Raw genomic sequence first — 22,834 nt, 5'->3', positions numbered from 1 at the left:
GGGCTGGGTTTGAGGTTGTTGTTTCTGTTGCCAAGTGGTACATGCAGTTTGATTCCTTATCTCCTTTCTACCAATTGATACAACTGAATTGTAGCTAGACCATTTCAGTGGACAGTTGAGAGTCAACCACATTGTTGTAGCTCTGGACTCATACGTTGGCCTGCCCGGGTAGACAGCGATTCCCTTCGCTAAAGGGTATTACTGTACCAGCTGGGTTTTAACAAAAAACAATAATTGTTTCATAGTCATCATTAAAAATCAAGAAATAATAGTTTTAAAAATTCTGCTGTGATGGAATTCAAATCCAGGTTGTCAGACCATTACCTGAATCTTACAATTACTGGTTTAGCAAATTAAAATTCCCACAAAACCAGGTTTAGTCCAACAGGTTTAATTGGAAGCACTAGTTTTCGGAGCGACGCCCCTTCATCAGGTAGACTATAACCTGGTGTGGTGTGATTTTTAACTTTGTCCACCCCAGTCCAACACTGGCAGCTCCACATCATAGTCTGATGGAACTATTGTTAAACTCTCACCTCCCCCTTGAGAATGTTGGATTGTATGTATTAGAATTTAGAGAATGAGAAGAGAGCTTTTTGAAACATACAATATTCTCAGGGGAAATAATTGGATGGACATGGAAAGGTTTATCCCATTGATCGAGTGTTGAGGATCATAGGGCATAATCTCAGACCAAACTGTTGCACATTTAAGGCAGAGGTAAGAGAAGGAATTTGTTTTCTCAGGTAGTGGTGAATTTAACATAGGCTAAATGATGTTCCTCTGCTCCTGCATCTTAAGGTTTTTATTTTGTGTGAGGAAATCTCAGTGTAATCACCATACTGGGGAATCTCAGTCCCTCTCTCAGTTTATTCCCCATGTCGGGAATCTCAGTCCCTCCCTGTTTATTTCCCATGTTGGGAATCTCAGTCCCTCTCCCAGTTTATTCCCCATGTCGGGAATCTCAGTCCCTCTCCCAGTTTATTCCCCATGTCGGGAATCTCAGTTCCTCCCTGTTTATTCCCCATGTCGGGAATCTCAGTCCCTCTCCCAGTTTATTCCCCATGTCGGGAATCTCAGTCCCTCTCCCAGTTTATTCCCCATGTTGGGAATCTCAGTTCCTCCCTGTTTATTCCCCATGTCGGGAATCTCAGTCCCTCTCCCAGTTTATTCCCCATGTTGGGAATCTCAGTCCCTCTCCCAGTTTATTCCCCATGTCGGGAATCTCAGTCCCTCTCCCAGTTTATTCCCCATGTCGGGAATCTCAGTCCCTCTCCCAGTTTATTCCCCATGTTGGGAATCTCAGTTCCTCCCAGTTTATTCCCCATGTTGGGAATCTCAGTTCCTCCCTGTTTATTCCCCATGTTGGGAATCTCAGTCCCTCTCCCAGTTTATTCCCCATGTCGGGAATCTCAGTCCCTCTCCCAGTTTCCCTAGTAGCTCCTTGCTAATACCTGTTGACATAGGGGTGGGAGAGGCTCTCCTCAGCAGTCAGCCGACGATCTGGGTTGAATACCAGCAGCTTATTCAGCAGGTCCAGAGCGTCTGTTGGTGTGGTGCTGGGCAGGAGCTGATCGAGTGAAAACCTGGGCCTGTGGGCAAAGATAAAGTCTCTGAACTGATCTTGTAACTAAGTAATATGTTTCACTGTAATAGTGTACATAAATAACTCACCCACCTGCTCAACACCTTCTGAACAACCGAGGCCCCATAATCGGAGTTAATGGACAGGATGTCTGTGACGAGAGAGAAGCAGTAGTTACTTATGGAACCACTATCTGTGAAGTTATTAATGGGACAGAGCAAGATGTGGTTGTTCCATCCACACTGAGACCGCATCTCGCCAATGTTCTCCCAACTCCATGGCAGACCAGAGTCAGGAGAATCACTCACAATCATGTGATAGGATCCCTCTGCTCCCTGAGCCTGGCAGACCGCCTGGCTACGGTTACAATCCCTCAGGTCGGAGATGACATGTGAATATTTCAATTATTCACACCTTGGGGAACGGGAGGCAATGGACAATATAGTTCCGGGTCCATCAGCCCATTGTACTACAATGCAATACGACATTAGGTTTGTTAAACGGTGAAGGGTACCTTCCTTGGAAGGAGCTGGAATTACACTCATGATTCTCTCAATTTGATTTATTGAGGAAGTTCCTGGAAAAAGTGGTTTCCCAAGCAGCATCTCTCCTAGAATACAGCCAATACTCCACATGTCCACGCCTTTAGTGTATCTGCATTAAAAACACACACATTTAACTTGACGAATGTGATATACAAACTATTATCAAGCAGCAGTCAGTGCATCACTCTCCACTCAGTGATTAATCCTAAACAACTCTCTGAAATGGCCACATAAGAACAATAATGGCCCAAGCTCATGGCTCATCACCACCTTTTGAAGGCCAGTTACAGGTGGACAATAAATGCTGGCTTTTGGCAGTGACAGCCACATCCCAAGAACCAACTGAAAATAAAGCCACTTCGCCTATTCTACCATTCAAACAGATAACAGTATTTGTACAACTCTCCTTTATCTAGCCACGTCAATATCTAAGTAAAACACAGCAATCACAGTTGGAATTTTCAATCAAAACCCAACATCAGCAGCAGCTTTCTGAAGGAAGAAATTCCAGGTTTCTACTCCTTTATGTAAGGAAACGCTTCCTGACATTACCCTGACTGATGGGCCAAAGGAAGCCTCCTTAAATTAACAGGAGTTTGTAATTGGCAATGCCTGCCAGGCTGCTGCTCTGGATGGGAGCTCCTCTATGGGGCAGTCAGTGATGGCTGTAACTACCTCAGACACACGTGCATGATCCCAGCTGCAGCCGGTCTCTCCCCACTGCCTTTATTAGGTCAGTGAGGAGCAGTGTTTGCTGACTGGATACTTGCAGATGGGTAATGACCAAACCCCACAGTCAGACCCAGCCACCTACCAACTTTTGATTTGAAGAGAGATTGGGCCAACTGGGCCTGTGTTCACTTGAGTTCAGAAAAATGAGGGGGGAATCTCACTGTAACATATAAAACTCAACAGGACTAGACCAGATACTGAGATGAGGGGAGGAATGGGGAAAGTGATCTCGGAAAACAGGTCTCAGTCTCCGGATATGGGGCAAATCATTTTGGACTGAGATAAGAAACATACAATTCAGTCCATTGACCCTACTCGCCCATTTAACAGAAACATGGCTGATTGACCTCGTGTGGCCTAGCTCAGAGCCGGGAGCCAGGTTCAGGCCCACCTGCTCCACAGGTACATAATACCATTTCTGAACAGGTCGATTAAAAAAATATCTACCCAAACTATTCGGTAACTAAGATTTCTCAATCTCTACCTTGAACAAAGACATAGCCTGAGCTGCCACATCCTGCTGTGGTAGAGATTTCCAAAGATTCACAACTTCTGAGAAAAACTAATGTTTTTATTAATTCACAGGATGAAGGCATCTCTGGCTAGACCAGCATTTATTGCCCATCCCTAATTACCCAGAGGATAGTGAAGAGTCAAACACATTGCTGTGGGTCTCGGAGTCACATGGAGCCCAGACCAGGTAAGGATGGCAGTTTCTTTCCCTAAAGGACATTAGCAAACCAGATGGGTGTTTCCAACAATCGACAATGATTCCATGGTCATTATTAAACTCTTAATTCCAGATTTTTATTGAATACAAACTTCACCATTTGTCATGGCGGGATTTGGACCCAGAACACTTGTGTCCCTGGATTAATAGTTCAGCCTATTAATGTGTTGCCTATTGGACCAAATGATCCACGTCAGATACCATATCACTTGTCCTTCATTCCTTCCTGAAACATCTTGACACCAAGAACAGCTATGTAAGAATCCTACTCATTGACTACAGTTCAGCCTTCAATACTATTATCCCCTCGAGACTGATTCCTAAACTTAGTGATCTCAGACTAAGCCCCACTCTCTGCAACTGGATCCTCAGTTTCCTGACCCACAGGCCACAATCAGTGAAAATTGGGGATAATATTTAATCCTCACTGGAGCCCCCCAGGGGTGCGTACTCAGCCTCCTACTGTACTCAATGCGTATCCATAACTGTGTCGCCAAATACCAGACTAATGTCATTTATAAGTTTGCTGATGACACCCACCATAATCGGTCGAATCTCAGATGGTGATACAAACAGACAGGAGGTGGAAGACCTGGAAAAATGGTGCACTGAGAACAACCTAGCTCTCAATGCCAGCAAAACCAAGGGACTCGTAATTGACTTTTGGTGGGATGTTACTCATGCCCCCCTACACATTAACAGCACAGAGGTGGAACGAATGGGGAGTGTCAAGCTCCTGAGAGTGGTCGTCAACTACAACCTTTCTTGGACTCTTCATGTGGATGCAGTGGTTACAAACAGGTGAAAGTGAGGACTGTAGATGCTGGAGACCAGAGTTGAAAATGTGGTGATGGGAAAACACAGCAGACCAGGCAGCATCCGAGGAGCAGGAGAATCAACGTTTCAGACATAAGCCCTTCTTCAGGAATGAAGCTGGTCTGCCAGGGGAGTTAAATAAAAGGTAGGGGGGAGGGAATTTGGGGAAGGGGCGCTGGGAATATGATAGATAGAAGGAGGTGAGGGTGAGGGTGATAGGCCAGAGAGGGGATGGCAATGTGGGAGGGGGAGTTAAAGTGTTCAGCCACAGGACGGTTGGGTTGGTTGGTGCAGGTGTCCCAGAGGTGTTCTCTGAAACGTTCTGCAAGTAGGCGGCCTGTATCCCCAATGTAGAGGAGACCACATCGGGTGCAGTGGCCTCTACAATGGCCTGAACTGATCCATGACATTATTCTAAAAAGCAGGCAAACTTCTCCAAAGCTTCCTGTCCAAAATCTGACTGTCAACCCTCATTAAATATTTATTGTAGGCTTCTTTTGTCCTTTTCGTTAACTTACTTCATCAGCAAATTTAGCAACTATACCTCTGTCCCTTCATCCAAGTCATTGGTACTTTTTAGAACTGACCACCAGATATCTAACAGTACAAAATACAGTGGAGAGAGAAGCAGCTAAATAGAAACCAAAAGAACTGCAGATGGTGTAAATCAGAAACAAAAACAGAAATTGCTGGAAAAGCTCAACAAGTCTGGCAGCATCTGTAGAGAGAAATCAGAATTAACATTTTGGGTTGAGTGACCCTCAAAAACAACTGAAGTTCAAAACCAGTGAGCGTTCATTGGAACATCACTCTGAAACATCGACTATTTCTCTGACGATGCTGCCTGATTTGCTGAATATTTCTAGCACTTTTTGCTTTAATTTCAGATTTCCACATTTATTTATATAAATGACTTCAATGAAAGGACAGAGGTACAGTTACTAAATTTGCTGATGACACAAAGATAGGTGGAAAAGTAAGTTAACAAAAAGGACAGAAAGAGCCTATGATAAAAATTGATAGGTTAAGTGAAGGGGCAAAGATTATCTAAATGGCGGGAGATTGTATAGCTCTGAGCTGCAGCGGGATCTGGGGGTCGTTGTGTACAAATTGAAAAAGGTATGTATATAGGTACAGCAAGTAAACAGGAAATAGAATGTTTTCATTTATTGCCAGGAGAATTGAATACAAAAGGAGGGAGGTTACACTTTACCAGGGCTCTGGGGGGACCACATCTGGAGCACTGTGTACAGTACTGGTCACCTTCAATAAGGATGTAAATGAGTGTGGGGCAGTTCAGGGGAGGTTTATCAGACTAATCCCTGGAATCAGGGGTTGTCTTATGAGAAAAGGTTGAACAGACTGGGACCTGCTGAAGTTTAGAAGATTAAGGGGTGCCATAATTAAGCAGTCCTGGGGGCTCTTAACCGGGTGGATGGGGAAAGGATGCTTCCTCCTGTGGGAGAATCTAAAACTAAGGGTCACTGTTTAAAACTCAGGGTTCATCCGTTTAAAACAGATGAGGTAAAAATGTTTCTCTCAGAAGGTCATGAGTCTTTGTAACTCTCTGCAAAAAATAAAAAGTGGTGGAAACAGAGTCATTAAATATTTTGAAGGCCAAGGTGGAGAGATTCTTGTTAAATAAGGAGGTGAAAGGATATCAGGGTAGGCAGCAACGTGAGTTTGAGGAACCAATCAGAGAAGCCTTGATTTTATTGAAAGACGGACCAGGCTCAAGGGGCTGAATGGCCTACTCCTGATTCATTTCTGCAGTATTTTTCTTTTATTTGTTATTATGTTGTTAAGTACATAACCTGTGATGGTTAGAAGATTTTTTCCCCTTCGTCCTAGTAGTTAGGTCACTGAGATGCATAAGGCCTCTTTATTCCTTTGGTCTTTAAAATTACTTATAGTGGGATTTAATATACTGCTAGAATCAGCAATGACAATACTTCCTTCTACCAGTAGTAAACTAGATACGCTGCTCAAAGGAGGTTACTTATCCCAGACACGAGCTAAGAAGTGTTTCCGAAGAGTTAACTGTATGGGAGTGGGTTCTACCTCCTGGAACCTCAGCAGGTGAGTTCTCGAGCCTTTGTTTAAAGCACACTTTACTTATTCTCCAAAAACTAGACTTTGACATTAATTAAAAGTCGTGACTTTTATTTAGAATAATTAATCAAAAGCAGAATGGTATGTTGTATATGAAGATTCAATCATGGATATGAACGTAGCCTTTCTTAGCAAATAAGCAAAATAAAAATTCCATTACTTACCAAGAGTCCAGTCAAGCAATCAGCTGTGGAGCGGTCAGCTGCTGCTAGCTTTGTGTTGCTGCTGCTGCCTGTCCTCTCAGTTTACAGCGTATTTAAAGTTCTTAATACAGGATGTGACTTATATCATCTGGAAAACCTTGCAGGTTCATGCAACTAGATGACAGCTGTACATCTAAATTTCAGCTGAGCTGCCATTAGCATTTGATCGTTTTAACTCTCTTTAAAGTTGCTTGAAGGCAACATTTAAAAACAGCTGAATATAAATGTTCAAACTAATTATTAGTTTTAACCAGCTAAATTATAGTAGATAGCACTTAACAATAGCAGATACTAAATAATAGTAGATACTGCAGAGTCATTAGGGACATTTAAGTGACTGCTGGATATGCACATGGAGAGCAGTAAGTTGAGGGGTGCGTAGGTTAAGTTATTTTATTTTACATTAGGACTAAATCTTGGCACAACATCGTGAGCTAAAGGGCCTGTTCTGTGCTGTAATTTTCTATGTTCTAAACTTAGGGGCAGAAGACCACAGAGCTCCTGCACCCAGTCTAATTCATTCTCATTTCACTAATCCACCAATTAAACACCAAGATTTCTGCACCTTCTTACCTGGGAGACGCAAGGAGGATTTCTGGTGCTCGATACCAGCGAGTAGCCACATACTCCGTTAATGCTGCATTCCCCTGCTCCTCTTGGATCTGATTAATGCAGCGAGCCAGACCAAAGTCACAGAGTTTCACAAAGCAGTCTGCATCTAGGAGGATGTTGGAAGGCTGGAGAGTGAGCACACAGCTGAAGTCAGAGAGTTCGAGAACATTTCAGTAAGACCCAAGCATTAATTTATCCCAGACCCTGAAAATATACAATGTCAGCATCAACGAGCTGCCTGTGAATATGAAAATATACAATGTCAGCCTGAATACCCTGCCACTGCACATGAGAAAGCACACGGTCTGTACTCTTGTGTGTGGAAAATTAATTTAATTACACAAACATATCAGTTAGGAGCAGAGGTAGATTATGCAGCCCCTCAAGCCTGTTCTACCTTTCACCGTGTTTAATCGTTTGCATTTTCAATTCCACTTCCCTATCCACCCCAACAACCCTGAACACCCTGCCCATCAAAAAGTCTATTCGCCTCTGCCTTAAAAATATTTCATGAAACCGCCTTTTGAGACAGAGTTACAAAGCCTCTCAACCCACAGGAAAAAAACTCCCCGCACCTTTATCCTGAAAGGACGAGCCCTAATTGTAAAACAGAGTCCCCTCGTTCAGGACGGACCCAAACAGGAAACATCCCATGAATGTTGTCAAGACCATTCAGGATCTTACACTTCAATCAGGTCACCCCCTACTCTAAACTCCAAGAGATACAAGCCCAGTCTTTCCAGAAGATATAGAGCAGCAGGTCAGGCAGCATCCAAGGAGCAGGAGAATCGACGGTTTGTGCATAAGCCCTTCTTCAGGAATGAGGACGGTGTGCCAAGCAGGCTAAGATAAAAGGTAGGGAGGAGGGGCTTGGGGGAGGGGCATTGGGATTACGATAGGTGGAAGGAGGTTAAGGTGAGGGTGATAGGCCGGAGAGGGGGTGGGGGCGGAGAGGTCAGGAAGAAGATTGCAGGTCAAGAAGGCGGTACTGAGTTCGAGGGATTTGACTGAGACAAGGTGGGGGGAGGGGAAATGAGGAAACTGGAGAAATCTGAGTTCATCCCTTGTGGTTGGAGGGTTCCTAGGCGGAAGATGAGGTGCTCTTCCTCCAGGCGTCGTGTTGCCACGGTCTGGCGATGGAGGAGTCCAAGGACCTGCATGTCCTTGGTGGAGTGGGAGGGGGAGTTGAAGTGTTGAGCTACGGGGTGGTTGGGTTGGTTTGTCCGGGTGTCCCAGAGGTGTTCTCTGAAACGTTCCACAAGTAGGCGGCCTGTCTCCCCAATATAGAGGAGGCCACATCGGGTGCAGCGGATGTAATAGATGATGTGTGTGGAGGTGCAGGTGAATTTCTGACAGATATAGAAGGATCCCTTGGGGCCTTGGAGGGAAGTGAGGGGGGAGGTGTGGGCGCAAGTTTTGCATTTCTTGCGGTTGCAGGGGAAGGTGCCGGGAGTGGAGGTTGGGTTGGTGGGGGGTGTGGACCTGATGAGGGAGTCATGGAGGGAGTCGTCTTTCCAGAACGCTGATAGGGGAGGGGAGGGAAATATATCCCTGGTGGTGGGGTCTGTTTGGAGGTGGCGGAAATGACGAAGGATGATCTGATGTATCTGGAGGTTGGTGGGTGGTAGGTGAGGGCCAGTGGGGTTCTGTCCTGGTGGCGGTTGGAGGGGCGGGGCTCAAGGGCGGAGGAGCAGGAAGTGGAGGAGATGTGGTGGAGAGCATCGTCAACCACGTCTCAGGGGAAATTGCGGTCTTTGAAGAAGGAGGCCATCTGGGTTGTTCGGTATTGGAATTGGTCCTCCTGGGAGCAGATGCGGCGAAGGTGAAGGAATTGGGAATATGGGATGGCGTTTTTACAGGGGGCAGGGTGGGAGGTGGTGTAGTCTAGGTAGCTGTGGGAGTCAGTCAGATGGCCTCCTTCTTCAAAGACCGCAATTTCCCCTCAGACGTAGTCGACGATGCTCTCCACCGCATCTCCTCCACTTCCCGCTCCTCCGCCCTTCCAATCGCCACCAGGACAGAACCCCACTGGTCCTCACCTATTGTATTCCCAACGCCCCTCCCCATCTTTTATCTTAGCCTACTTGGCACACCCTCCTCATTCCTGAAGAAGGGCTTATGCCTGAAACGTCGATTCTCCTGCTCCTTGGATGCTGTCTGACCTGCTGCACTTTTCCAGCAACACATTTTTAAGCTCTGATCTCCAGCATCTGCTGTCCTCACTTTCTCCCAGAAGCTATAGAAGCAAGTTACACTTGGAATATTGTGTACAGTTCTGGTCTCCATATTTTAGGAAGGATGTGGAAGCATTGAAAAAGGTGCAGAGGAGATTTACCAGGATGTTGCCTGGTCTGGAGGGAAGGTCTTATGAGGAAAGGCTGAGAGACTTGGGTTATTTATCATTGGAAAGAAGAAGGTTAAGAGGGGATTTGATAGAGACATACAAGATGATCAGAGGATTAGATAGGGTAGACAGTGACAGTCTTTTTCATAGGATGATGACATCAGCGTGTACGAGGGGGCATAACTACAGATTGAGGGGTGATAGATTTAAGACAGATGTCAGAGGCAGGTTCGTTACTCAGAGAGTGGTGAGGGTGTGGAATGCCCTGCCTGCTAATGTAGTTAACTCAGCCACATTAGGGAGATTTAAACAATCCTTAGATAAGCACATGGATGATGATGGGATAGTGTAGGGAGATGAGCTGAGAATAGTTCACAGGTCGGTGCAACATTGAGGGCCGAAGGGCACGTTCTGCGCTGTATTGTTCCATGTTCTATTAGGCCGTTTGGCCCATCAAATCTGCTCCACCATTCGATCATCTCTGATCTGTTTCTCATAAGACAATCCTTCTCTTCCAGATACTGATCTAGGACATCTCCATCTAACAATCACCTCGAATACATTTCCACCTTTCCTTAAATAAGGAGACCAAAACTGCACACGGTATCAACGATGTGGCCTTGCCAATGCCCTGTATAACTGAAGCAGAACATCCTTACTTTTACATTCAATTCCTTGTGACAAAGGACAGCATCCCATTAACCATCTCAATCCCTTGCTGTAGCTGCATACCAACCTTTAGTGACTCAGACACGAGACCACCTAACACCACTCAGAACCATACCAGATATTTCAGTTGAGGCTGAATTATTGCCTTATACAGGTTTAGTATAACGTTACTCTTGTCCTTATTGCCCCAGTTAATGAAGCTGAAAAATTTGTTGCTGGAAAAGCACAGGTCAGGCAGCATCCAAGGAGCAGGAAAATCGACGTTTCGACATAAGCCCTTCTTTGGGCTTATGCCTGAAACACCGATTCTCCTGCTCCTTGGATGCTGCCTGACCTGCTGCACTTTTCCAGCATCACATTTTTCAGCTCTCATCTCCAGCATCTGCAGTCCTCACTTTCTCCCAGTTAATGAAGCCCAAGTTACTGTATGCTTTATTAACTACTCTCTCTGCCATCCTTCATGCACACTCAGATGTCTCTGCTCCTGCACCACCTTCAGAGTTGTTTCTGTTGGCAGCTCCATAGTCCTACCTTCTGATCTCGATGGATAACATTTCCGGAATGGATAAACTTGGTGGCTTTCAATAGCTGGTATAGGATGTAGCGAATGTGAATATCCTTCAACAGATTTCCCTTCTTTATCACAGCGTGCAAGTCAGTCTCTGCAATACACAGCAAGACAGAAAGAGCTACCACCCTATCACACAGCACCCCGATCCCCAGGGTCATCACCCTGTCACACAGCACCCCGAGCCCCAGGTATTCACCCCGTCACACAGCACCCCGAGCCCCAGGGTCAGCACCCCGATCCCCAGGGTCAATACCCCGTCACACAGCACCCCGATCCCCAGGGTCATCACCCCGTCACACAGCACCTCAACCCCCAGGGTCAATATCCCGTCACACAGCACCCCGAGCCCCAGGTATACACCCCGTCACACAGCACCCCGATCCCCAGGGTCAATACCCCGTCACACAGCACCCCGAGCCCCAGGGTCAGCACCCCGATCCCCAGGGTCAATACCCCGTCACACAGCACCCCGAGCCCCAGGTATTCACCCCGTCACACAGCACCCGAGCCCCAGGGTCAGCACCCCGATCCCCAGGGTCAATACCCCGTCACACAGCACCCCGAGCCCCAGGTATTCACCCCGTCACACAGCACCCCGACACACAGGGTCAGCACCCTGACACACAGGGTCAGCACCCCGACTCCCAGGTTCATCACCCATTCACACAGCACCCCGACCCCCAGGGTCATCACCCCGTCACACAGCACCTCAACCCCCAGGGTCAATATCCCGTCACACAGCACCCCGAGCCCCAGGTCATCACCCCGTCACACAGCACCCCGATCCTCAGGGTCATCGCCCCGTCACACAGCGCCCCGACCCCCAGGGTCATCGCCCCGTCACACAGCGCCCCGACCCCCAGGGTCATCGCCCCGTCACACAGCGCCCCGACCCCCAGGGTCATCGCCCCGTCACACAGCGCCCCGACCCCCAGGGTCATCGCCCCGTCACACAGCGCCCCGACCCCCAGGGTCATCGCCCCGTCACACAGCGCCCCGACCCCCAGGGTCATCACCCATTCACACAGCACCCCGACCCCCTGGGTTGTCACCCTTTCAAACAGTATCTCGACCCTGAGGACATCAGCGTCTCACACAACATAACCCTCGAGTCCCTTAATGATAAAAAATATCTTAAAAATACAGCCTTGCAAGTCCCCTATGGTAAAGAATTTCAAAGTTTCATTATTCTGTGACAGATCAAATTTCTCATCTCACTCTTAAATGTGCAGCTCCTTAGTCTGAAGACATGCCCTCTGATCCCAGACTCTCCCTCCAGGGGAAATAACCAACTATCATAGGATCTTACAGGACAGGAGGCAGTCATTCAACCAATCTTGTCTGTACCAGATCCTGAAAGAGCGACCCAGCTAGTCTCATTCTCCAGCCCTGTCCTCATAGCCCTCTCAGTCCATCATTTTCAAATATATACCCAGCTCCCTTTTGGAATGTCTCCCTGTCAAGTCATAAGACCCTAAGAACTCGGAGCAGGAGTAGACCATCTGGCCCCTCGAGCCTGCTCTACCATTCAATAAGACCATGGCTGATCTTTCTGTGTCCTCAGCTCCACCTACCCATCCTCTCATTACACGTCCTCTGAGAATCTGTTCTGTTTCATAGATGTGGAAAATAGCAACAGAAGTAAGCCATTCAGTCCTTCGGGCCTGCTCTGCTGTGCGTTATGATCATGGCTGATCATCTAATTCCATCATCTTGATTTTGATCTTTCCTTTGAACTCTAACCTCAAGTGCTATATCCGAGAGTGATGGCTGTTGTCTACATGGACTTTAGTCAAGCCTTTGACAAGGTTCCGTGTGGTCGACTGATTAGTAGAATTAGTTCACAAGGGAGCTTACCAATTGGATACAAAATTGGCTTGACAGTAGGTGACAGAAGGTGGCAGTAGGGGGTTGTTTTTCAGACTGGAGACCTGTGACCAGCAGTGCTCCACAGGGGATCAGAGCTGGGTCCATTGTTGTTTGTCATTTATATTAACAGTTTAGATGAGAATTTAAGAGGCATGATTATGTTTGCAGATGACACCAATTGTTGGTAAAGAAGGTTAACTAAGATTATAAAGGGATCTTGATCAATTGACCAACCAGGCAGACGATGGCCATTAGTATTATCAATGGGTTGTTAATCCAGAGAACCCAGGCTGTGTTCGGGGTACTCAGCCCCCTGCCACATCAGATGGTAGAATTTGAATCCAATTTTTAAAAATCTGGAATTAAGAGTGTTGTCACACTACCAGAAGGATCTGGTGCCTTTAGACAGAGTATAGAAAAGGTTCACAAGGATGTTGCCTGGCTTTAGGGTATTAACCATGAAGAGAGATTGGAAAAATCTGGTTTGTTTCCACTTGAACATCAGAGGCTGAGGGGCAACCTGACAAAAAATTAACAAAATTATGAAAGGCATGAATAAAATGGATAACCTTTTCCCCGGGGTAGAAATGTCAGATTACTATGGGACAGAGGTTAAAAGATAATATGTTAAAACAAGGCAAGTTTTCTACAGAGGGTGTTTAGTGCCTATAAGGTGCTGTCAGAGGAGGTGGTGGTAGAAGCAGATACAATAGCAACATTTAAGAGGCATCTTGTCAGATACATGACTATGGAGGAAAAGATGGATATAGACTGCATAGAAGCAAACTTCTTTTAGTTTAGGAAGGCATCATGCATCGGCACAGGATTGGTGGGCTGAAGGGCCTATTCCTGTGCTGTACTGTTCTTTACTTTCAACCTTGACCCTCACCTGAGGCATGATGGCCTTCAGGTTAAATTGACTACTGTTCATCTCTGACAACAGAGCAGCTATACAGTCCTCTGGCACCATGGTAATTTTACCTATATGTGTTAATTTAACCTGAAAGTTCATTTTATCCCTTTTTGTTTGGTCATTTTTTTGTTAGTTTCTAAAGTTTCTTCAAAATTCTCACTTACCAACAATCTTTGTTACTTTGAGTCTTTTTCAATTTGACACTATCCTTCATTTCCCAGGTTAAATATGATTGATTTATCCCCTTGTGCGACTCCTTCCTCTTGTTCTAAATCAAGAATTATTTTCTTCAACATCTACTACTGTTCATCAAAAATACTTTCTGGTAAACTTCTTTCCTAGTCCAGTTCAACCAATTCTGTTTCCTTATGTTTAGCACAGTTGTTTTTGACCCAGGTTTCACACTCTCAAACTGAATGTCAAGTTATGGTCACTGTTTCCCAGAGAATCAATGATTAAACATGCCTCATCAAACATTACCAGATCCAAAAGAGCCTGATCCATGATTGGATCTACAACATATTCTTCGAGGAAAACATTCTGAATACACCATGAATTCATTCTCATAGTTACCTCTGATAAGTGCAATCTACATGAAGATTAAAGTCACCCAAGATTAATCTCCTGCCTTTTCACATGCCCTCGTTGGATTCTGATTTATTCTCCATCCTTCAGTATAGATGTTGAAAGGGGGCCTACTCTCACCAGTGTTTTGTTTTGTTTTATATTTCTTACCTCCACCCACATGGGTTCGACATCTGACCCAAAACCACGTCCTGCTATCATACTTATTTCATTCCACATCAACAATCCCACTCCATCATTCTACCCTTCAAAGGTCACATACCCTGAATACTTAAGTTTCCAGCTTTGATCTCCTTGGAATCATGTCTCTCTGTAATGGCTATAAAGTCACGCCCAATAACCTCTATTTGTTCCATTAACTAATTTATTAATACTACAAATAACAGTAGACATTAATTTTGCCTTTTTCCTATTATTCCCTCGCTGCTCCTATTTACTACCCTTTTTCCATTTATACACTCCATCCTTTCCTGTACCACACTGGATGCCATTCCATAAACAGTTAAATATCCTGGCCTCATTCCCATCCTTTCTCAGTGTTTGATCCTGGCCCCAGTTTGATTGTTTCCAGTGCATCTGGCACTGTACCTTACCCATATATTCGAAGACCAGGTAGATGTCTTTGTCATTTGCTGCTCGAATCACGTTGAGCAGTTTGATAATATTAGGATGGTTTCCAAATTCCTAGCAGATATAAAGAGAGTTTAATGCAAATAGCTAACAGCAACTCAGTGAGGATCGTATAGCGTGGGCAATAGTTGGCATGGCCACTGTATACAGACTCATATCCAAGGTGCAGGAGAAGTCCATATGCCCCCAGGGGCCAGCACAAATCTACAAGGAAATCAGGAGTAGCTAAAGACGACGCCAAGTGATGGAGCAGGATCCAATGTCCGATAGCTATAGCAGCTATAGCCTGGCTCAGGTCTGCAATTCCAGAGAGAAATGACTAAAGGAAAAAGGGAAGAGAGTCATTGAGGGATCAGTGAACGGGGGAGCATACGGAGAACTGGGGTAATAGTGAGGGAGTGAGAGTAGCCTGTAGTGACGGGACATTACAGTGAAGGTGGAAAGGAGGTTACGGGGGGGGGGGGATATGTATTACAATGAAATGGGGTTACAGTAAGAGGGGAAGGCGGCTTTCTTTGACCCTGACATTTCCTGGAGGATTGTCCCGGTCTTCTTTCTCCTCCCTCCCTGGTCTCCCCTGCCAGTCCTCCCCCCAATCCCTGGCCATTCCCTCTGTACATTCGAATGGACAGTAAAGGCAGTAACAACACTGAACTCACCTGAAGGAATAATATTTCTCGAAATGTCCTCTGAAAAATAAGAGAAATAAGAATGGGAACCTGGTTCCAGTTTGAATACCAGCAGGTACGTAGAAATGAAGAGCACAAACAATACTGGGATCACACTGTGCAATGTAACTACCACCCTGAACCCATGCTCCCCTGAAATACCTGCGCATCTGTTTGATTTCTGAACGCATCAAATATTTTCTTGACTGCCACCACCTCTCCGGTCTGCCGATCAATCGCTTTCCATACTATTCCATAAGCCTGGAAAGGTTCAAAGTTGTGTCAGACAGGATTTAAAGAAGCTGACAATTGCATTCTTCATTCTCACTGGTCCTTTCTACCCCCTCCACACCCTCAATCAACTGCTCATCAGATGAGGCACAGCTGGGCAAAGCAGTTATTGGGTAAAACTACAGAGTATAATTTTAGTGATAGAGACCACAATACTGTACATTTTACATTAATTATGGAAAAGGGGAAAGATGGTCTGCAATAAAAAAAAAGCTCAGTTTGTGAGAAGATTTGTAGCTCGGGTGCTCGTTGTTGTGGTTCTGTTCGCCGAGCTGGGAATTTGTGTTGCAGATGTTTCGTCCCCTGTCTAGGTGACATCCTCAGTGCTTGGGAGCCTCCTGCGTTTTGGATTCTGTGATGTTTCCTCTGGCATTTACAGTGGTTTGTCTCTAACGCTTCCGGTTGTCAGTTCCAGCTGTCTGCTGCAGTGGCTGGTATATTGGGTCCAGGTCAATGTGCTTGTTGATTGAATCTGTGGATGCTCTTGATCTATGGTAATGTGGCTAGTCCTTTGGGTTGCGGCATGTCCTCATTCCGTTGTCTTTCCCTTAGGCATCTGTTGATGAAATTGCGCAGGTATCCGTTTTTGGCGAATACATTGTAGAGGTGTTCTTCTTCCTCTTTTCCGAAGCATTTCTAGAGCATTTCTGAACTGACAGCCAGACTACTGCGACCACTAGGACTCATAACAGCACACAAACCAACAGCCACTCTCAGACAACAACTCACCAGGACGAAGGACCCGATACCCAACATGAGCAAAACCAATGTAGTGTACAAAATCCCATGCAAGGACTGCACAAAACACTACATCGGACAAACAGGAAGACAGCTAACGATCCGTATCCATGAACACCAACTAGCCACGAAACGACACGACCAGCTATCCTTAGTAGCCACACATGCAGATGACAAGCAACATGAACTCAACTGGGACAACACTCCTATTATAGGACAAGCCAAACAGGGAATTCCTAGAGGCATGGCACTCATCCATAGATTCTATCAATAAACACATCGACCTGGACCCAATATACCGGCCACTGCAGCGGACAGCCGGAACTGACAACCAGAAGCGGCAGATTCAAACCACTATAAATGCCGGAGGAAAGATCACAGAAGCGCTTCACAGGAGGCTCCCAAGCACTGAGGATGTCACCTAGACAGGGGACGAAACGTCTGCAACACAAATTCCCAGCTCGGCGAACAGAACCTCAACAATAAACAAAAGTGTTTTGGATTGGGGGGAAGACAGAGTTTATTAAAATAAGGCAGAATCTGGCAAATATAAGTTGGGAACAGCTACTTAAGGGGTAAATCTACAGAATAGTGACAGGTGTTCAAAAAAGTACTGGGGAAGAGTACAGATCCAACTTTTATCTTGAGGAGGAAATGTGGGTGCAACGAGCCCAAGAAAGCAAATAGAAGAGCAAAGAGAAGGCATGAGGAAACACTGGTGGACAAGATTACGGAGAATCTCAAGATGTTCCACAAGTATATCCATAGGAAGAGAATAACCTGGGAACGAGAATAACCTGGACCCATCTGTCTTTGCTTGGGACAAGGAGGATGTAAGTAAAGAATTTGAGAAGATGGTCTGTGAAGTTTTTGAGCAGACTGATATAAGAAGTGAGGAGGTTTTGGAAGCTTAGGCTGGATGAGTTATAGTTGAAAAGTGTGGTGCTGGAAAAGTGCAGCAGGTCAGGCAGCATCCGAGGAGCAGGAGAATCGACGTTTCGGGAATAAGATTCTTCAGATTTCCTGAAGAAGGGCTTATGCCCGAAACGTCGATTCTCCTGCTCCTCGGATGCTGCCTGACCTGCTGCACTTTTCCAGCACCACACTTTTCAATTCTGGTCTCCAGCATCTGTTCCATATACCCCTGAAGGTGGCAGGACAGATTAATAAGGTAGTTAAGTAGTTCAGGTCACTTGCCTCTATCAGTGGTGGCATGGATTATAATGTTGGAGGTAATGTTGGAGCTGTATGTGACTGTTTCGACCATGGCTAGAAGACTGTGTGCAGTCCTGCTCCTCAGATGCTGCCTGATCAGCTGTGTTTTTCCAGCATCATGACTCTGATCTCCAGCATCTGCAGTGCTCACTTTCTCCCTGTGTACAGTTCTAGTCAACACACTAGAGGAAAGATGTGATTGCACAGGAGATTGACCAGGTAGTTGCCTTGGATGGAGTATTTCAGCAATGAAAAGAGGCTGGATAAGCTTGGTCTGTTTTCTTTGGGGCATAGAAGATTATCTAACTGAGGTGTATGAGACTGAAGGACATGGACAAGATGAATAGGAAAGAGCAGTTGCCCCGAGTTGAGCATTAATAACAAATAGGCATAATTGTAAAGGGTATGGCAGGAGAGATTAGATTAGATTAGATTACTTACAGTGTGGAAACAGGCCCTTCGGCCCAACAAGTCCACACCACCCCGCCGAAGTGCATCCCACCCAGTCCCCTACATCTACCCCTTACCTAACACTATGGGCAATTTAGCATGGCCAATTCACCTAACCTGCACATTTTTGGACTGTGGGAGGAAACCGGAGCACCCGGAGGAAACCCACGCAGACACAGGGAGAATGTGCAAACTCCACACAGTCAGTCGCCTGAGGCGGGAATTGAACCCGGGTCTCTAGCGCTGTGAGGCAGCAGTGCTAACCACTGGGCCACCCATTAGGTTCAGAGAGATTTTGAGGAAATGTTTTCTCACCCAGAGGGAGCGAGAGTCAGGAATGGACTGCCTGGGATGTAGGAAATGTGATGTAGGAAACCTTTAAAAAGTGCTCCAATGAACACTTGAAGCATCATAACAGGCCAAGCGCTTGAAAGCAGGATTATTACAGGTTGAAATATATTTTTGACAGGACAGACTCAATGGGGCGAAGGGCTCCTGAACTGTATGATTCTGTCATTCTATAAGCAGAGTGGTGTGTCAATCATCAACTTTGGTCAGGAAGGTTCCATAGCCCCCTCTCTTGCAATCCCCAACCCTCACCCCATCCTCCTCACCAACACCCTTTACCCTGCACCCCCCCCCCCGATCCCCCAACTTCCAGTGTTACTCCATCTCCTTCTCTCCCCCCCCCCCCCCACCACCACCACCACCACCACCACCGGGTCCCTCTCTCCCCCTCTTCTCCCCCAACAAAGACCACCGCCCCGTCCCCTCACTCCCCCACCACCCCGCACCCCTCCCCGTCACTCTCTCCCCCACACCCCCATTGCCTCTCTCCCCCTCTGCCCCAATCCCTCTCTCTCCTCCTCACTCCCCCTCCTCCCTCACTACCCACCCCTCACTCGCCCCTCCCCCCCTCACTACCCACCCCTCATTCACCCCTCCCCTCTCCCCCCCACTCGCCCCTCCCCCTCATCCCACCCTCTCCCCACACACCCATAACTCGCCCATCCCCCTCTCCCGACTCCCCCCCACTCGCCCATCCCCCCTCTCCTGACCCTCACCCCACCCTCTCCCCCCTCCCCCTCGCTCTCCCAAATCCCCCCTCACCCCACTCCCCCACCCTCTCCCCCCTCACCCCACTCCCCCACCCTCTCCCCCCTCACCCCACTCCCCCACCCTCTCCCCACTCCCCACCCTCTCCCCTCACCCCACTCCCCCACCCTCTCCCCACTCCCCCACCCTCTCCCCTCACCCCACTCCCCCACCCTCTCCCCACTCCCCCACCCTCTCCCCCCTCCCCCACCCTCTCCCCCCTCACCCCACTCCCCCACCCTCTCCCCCCTCACCCACTCCCCACCTCTCCCCCCTCACCCCACTCCCCCACCCTCTCCCCACTCCCCCACCCTCTCCCCCCTCACCCCACTCCCCACCCTCTCCCCCCTCACCCCCACCCTCCCCCTCACCCACTCCCCACCTCTCCCCCCTCCCCCACCCTCTCCCCCTCCCCACCCTCTCCCACCCTCTCCCCCTCCCCCACCCTCTCCCCCCCTCATCCCACTCCCCCACCCTCCTCCCCCCTCATCCCACTCCCCCACCCTCTCCCCCTCATCCCACTCCCCCACCCTCTCCCCCCCTCCCCCACCCTCTCCCCCTCACCCCACTCCCCCACCCTCTCCCCCCTCTCCCCACTCCCCCACCCCCCACCCTCTCCCCACTCCCCCCCTCTCCCCACTCCCCCCACTCCGCCCCTCTCCCCACCCTCTCCCCCCCTCTCCCACTCCCCCACCCTCTCCCCACTCCCCCACCCTCTCCCCACTCCCCCACCCTCTCCCCACTCCCCCACCCTCTCCCCACTCCCCCCCCTCTCCCCACTCCCCCACCCTCTCCCCACTCCCCCACCCTCTCCCCACTCCCCCACCTCTCCCCACTCCCCCACCCTCTCCCCACTCCCCCCTCACCCCCACCCTCTCCCCACTCCACCCCTCATCCCACCCTCTCCCCACTCCACCCCTCATCCACCCTCTCCCCACTCCACCCCTCATCCCACCCTCTCCCCACTCCACCCCTCATCCCACCCTCTCCCCACTCCCCCTCATCCCACCCTCTCCCACGTCCCCCCTCATCCACCCTCTCCCCACTCCCCCCTCATCACACCCTCTCCCCACTCCCCCCTCATCACACTCCTCCCACCCTCTCCCCACTCCACCCCTCATCCCACCCTCTCCCCACTCCCCCCTCATCCCACCCTCTCCCCACTCCGCCCCCCTCATCCCACCCTCTCCCACTCCCCCCCCCCTCATCCCACCCTCTCCCACTCCGCCCCCTCTTCCCACCCTCTCCCCACTCCCCCCCCTCATCCCACCCTCTCCCACTCCGCCCCCTCATCCCACCCTCTCCCACTCCGCCCCCCTCATCCACCCTCTCCCCACTCCGCCCCCCTCATCCCACCCTCTCCCCACTCCCCCCCCTCATCCCACCCTCTCCCCACTCCCCCCCCCCTCATCCCACCCTCTCCCCACTCCCCCCCCTCATCCCACCCTCTCCCCACTCCCCCCCCCATCCCACCCTCTCCCCATTCCCCCCCCATCCCACCCTCTCCCCATTCCCACCCTCTCCCCACTCCCCCCTCACCCCACCCTCTCCCCACTACACCCCTCACCCCACTCCACCCCTCACCCCAGGTCCCCCCATCCACCCCACCCCTCCCATCCCATCCCCCACTATCCACCCCGCCCCCTCCCACTATCCCGCCCCATCCCAACCCCCGCATCTCCCCCCCACCCCTCCCCCCATTCCCCCGCCCCCTTCCCACCTATCCCCCGCCCCTCCCCCCTATTTCCCCTCCGCCCCTCCCCGCTATTCCCCCCCGCCCTCCCCCCCATCCCTCCCACTGCCCCTCCCCCCCTATTCCCCCCCCCACCCTCCCATTTCCCCCACCCCGCCACTCCCCCCCTATCCGCCCCCGCCCCTCCCCCTTCCCCCTCTCCTCTTCTCCCCCTCCCCCCTCTCCCCCCCCTCCCCCCCATCCCATCCCCCTCTCCCCCCTCCCCCCCATCCCCCCTCTTCCTCCATCCCCCTCTCCCCCCCATCCCCCTCTCCTCCATCCCCCTCTCCACCATCCCCCTCTCCCCCCTCCCCCCCATCCCCTCTCCTCCATCCCCCTCTCCACCCTCCCCCCCCTCCCCCTCTCCTCCCCTCCCCCTCTCCTCCATCCCCTCTCCCCCCTCCCCTCTCCCCCATCCCCCTCTCCCCCCTCCCCTCTCCCCCATCCCCCTCTCCCCCCTCCCCTCTCCCCCATCCCCCTCTCCCCCATCCCCCTCTCCCCCCTCTCCCCCATCCCCCTCTCCCCCATCCCCCTCTCCTCCATCCCCCTCTCCACCATCCCCCTCTCCACCATCCCCCTCTCCACCATCCCCCCCCCCTCTCCCATCCCCCCCCCTCCCCTCTCCCCCCCTCCCCCTCTCCCCCATCCCCCTCTCCACCATCCCCCCCCCTATCCCCCCCTCCCCCATCCCCCCCCTCCCCTCACCCCCCCTCCCCTCTCCCCCCCCTCCCCTCTCCCCCATCCCCCTCTCCCCCCCCTCCCTCTCCCCGCCCTCCCCTCACCCCCATCCCCACTCCCCCCTCTCCACCATCCCGCTCTCCCCCCCCTCCCCTCTCCCCCCCTCCCCTCTCCCGCCCCCTCCCCTCTCCCCCATCCCCCACTCCCCCTCTCCACCATCCCCCTCCCCTCTCCCCCCCTCCCCTCTCCCCCCCTCCCCTCTCCCCCTTCCCCCCCTCCCTCTCCCCCCCCTCCCCTCTCCCCCATCCCCTCTCCCCCCCCTCCCTCCCTCCCCATCCCCTTTCCCCCCTCCTCCCCTCCCCCATCCCCTCCACCCCTCCCTCCCCCCTCCCCTCCCCCCCCTCCCCCCTCCCCCCCTCCCCCTTCCCCCCTCCCCCTTCCCCCCCCCTCCCCCTCTCCCCCCCCCTCCCCTCTCCCCCCTCCCCCTTCCCCCCCCTCCCCTCTCCCCCCTCCCCCCCCCCTCCCCTCTCCCCTCCCCCTTTCCCCCCCCCTCCCCTCTCCCCCTCCCCCTTCCCCCCCCCTCCCCTCTCCCCCTCCCCCCCCCTCCCCTCTCCCCCCTCCCCCTTTCCCCCCCCCTCCCTCTCCCCCCTCCCCCTTTCCCCCCCCCTCCCCTCTCCCCCCCTCCCCCTTTCCCCCCCCTCCCCTCTCCCCCCTCCCCATCCCCTCTCCCCCCTCCCCCCCTCTCCCCCATCCCCCTCTCCCCCTCCCCTCTCCCCCATCCCCCTCTCCCCCATCCCCCATCCCCCCTCTCCCCCATCCCCTCTCCTCCCCTCTCCCCCCCCTCCCCTCTCCCCCATCCCCCTCACCTCTCTCCCCCCTCCCCTCTCCCCATCCCCCTCTCCTCTCTCCCCCCCCTCCCCTCTCCCCCATCCCCTCTCCTCTCTCCCCCCCCTCCCCTCTCCCCCATCCCCCTCTCCTCTCTCCCCCCCTCCCCTCTCCCCATCCCCCTCTCCTCTCTCCCCCCCCCCTCCCACTCTCCCCCATCCCCCTC

The 22,834-nt window shown here is 50.7% G+C and overlaps 2 protein-coding genes across 5 annotated transcripts in view; one reads left to right on the top strand and one right to left on the bottom strand.

Annotated features, from left to right (window-relative positions):
* Positions 1 to 15,866, bottom strand: part of LOC140480939 (mitogen-activated protein kinase 15-like) — a gene marked incomplete at its 5' end in the record, with an annotated part of 46,484 nt that extends 30,618 nt beyond the window's left edge. Inside the window, 8 exons of the mRNA XM_072576549.1 lie at positions 1,455 to 1,592; positions 1,679 to 1,736; positions 2,100 to 2,239; positions 7,297 to 7,460; positions 10,880 to 11,010; positions 14,880 to 14,970; positions 15,576 to 15,605; positions 15,747 to 15,866. Of these exons, the coding sequence (XP_072432650.1) occupies positions 1,455 to 1,592; positions 1,679 to 1,736; positions 2,100 to 2,239; positions 7,297 to 7,460; positions 10,880 to 11,010; positions 14,880 to 14,970; positions 15,576 to 15,605; positions 15,747 to 15,866 (872 nt within the window). The remainder of the gene's footprint in view (positions 1 to 1,454; positions 1,593 to 1,678; positions 1,737 to 2,099; positions 2,240 to 7,296; positions 7,461 to 10,879; positions 11,011 to 14,879; positions 14,971 to 15,575; positions 15,606 to 15,746) is intronic.
* Positions 1 to 22,834, top strand: part of LOC140480940 (mitogen-activated protein kinase 15-like) — a 437,971-nt gene that overhangs the window by 365,688 nt on the left and 49,449 nt on the right. The gene's annotated exons all lie outside the window — the stretch shown is intronic.

This window comes from Chiloscyllium punctatum, chromosome 8, assembly GCF_047496795.1.
Source record: "Chiloscyllium punctatum isolate Juve2018m chromosome 8, sChiPun1.3, whole genome shotgun sequence".
NCBI lineage: Eukaryota > Metazoa > Chordata > Chondrichthyes > Orectolobiformes > Hemiscylliidae > Chiloscyllium > Chiloscyllium punctatum.
The sequence above is the reverse complement of the archived record's forward strand: the minus strand, read 5'-3'. Positions and strand labels throughout refer to the sequence as shown.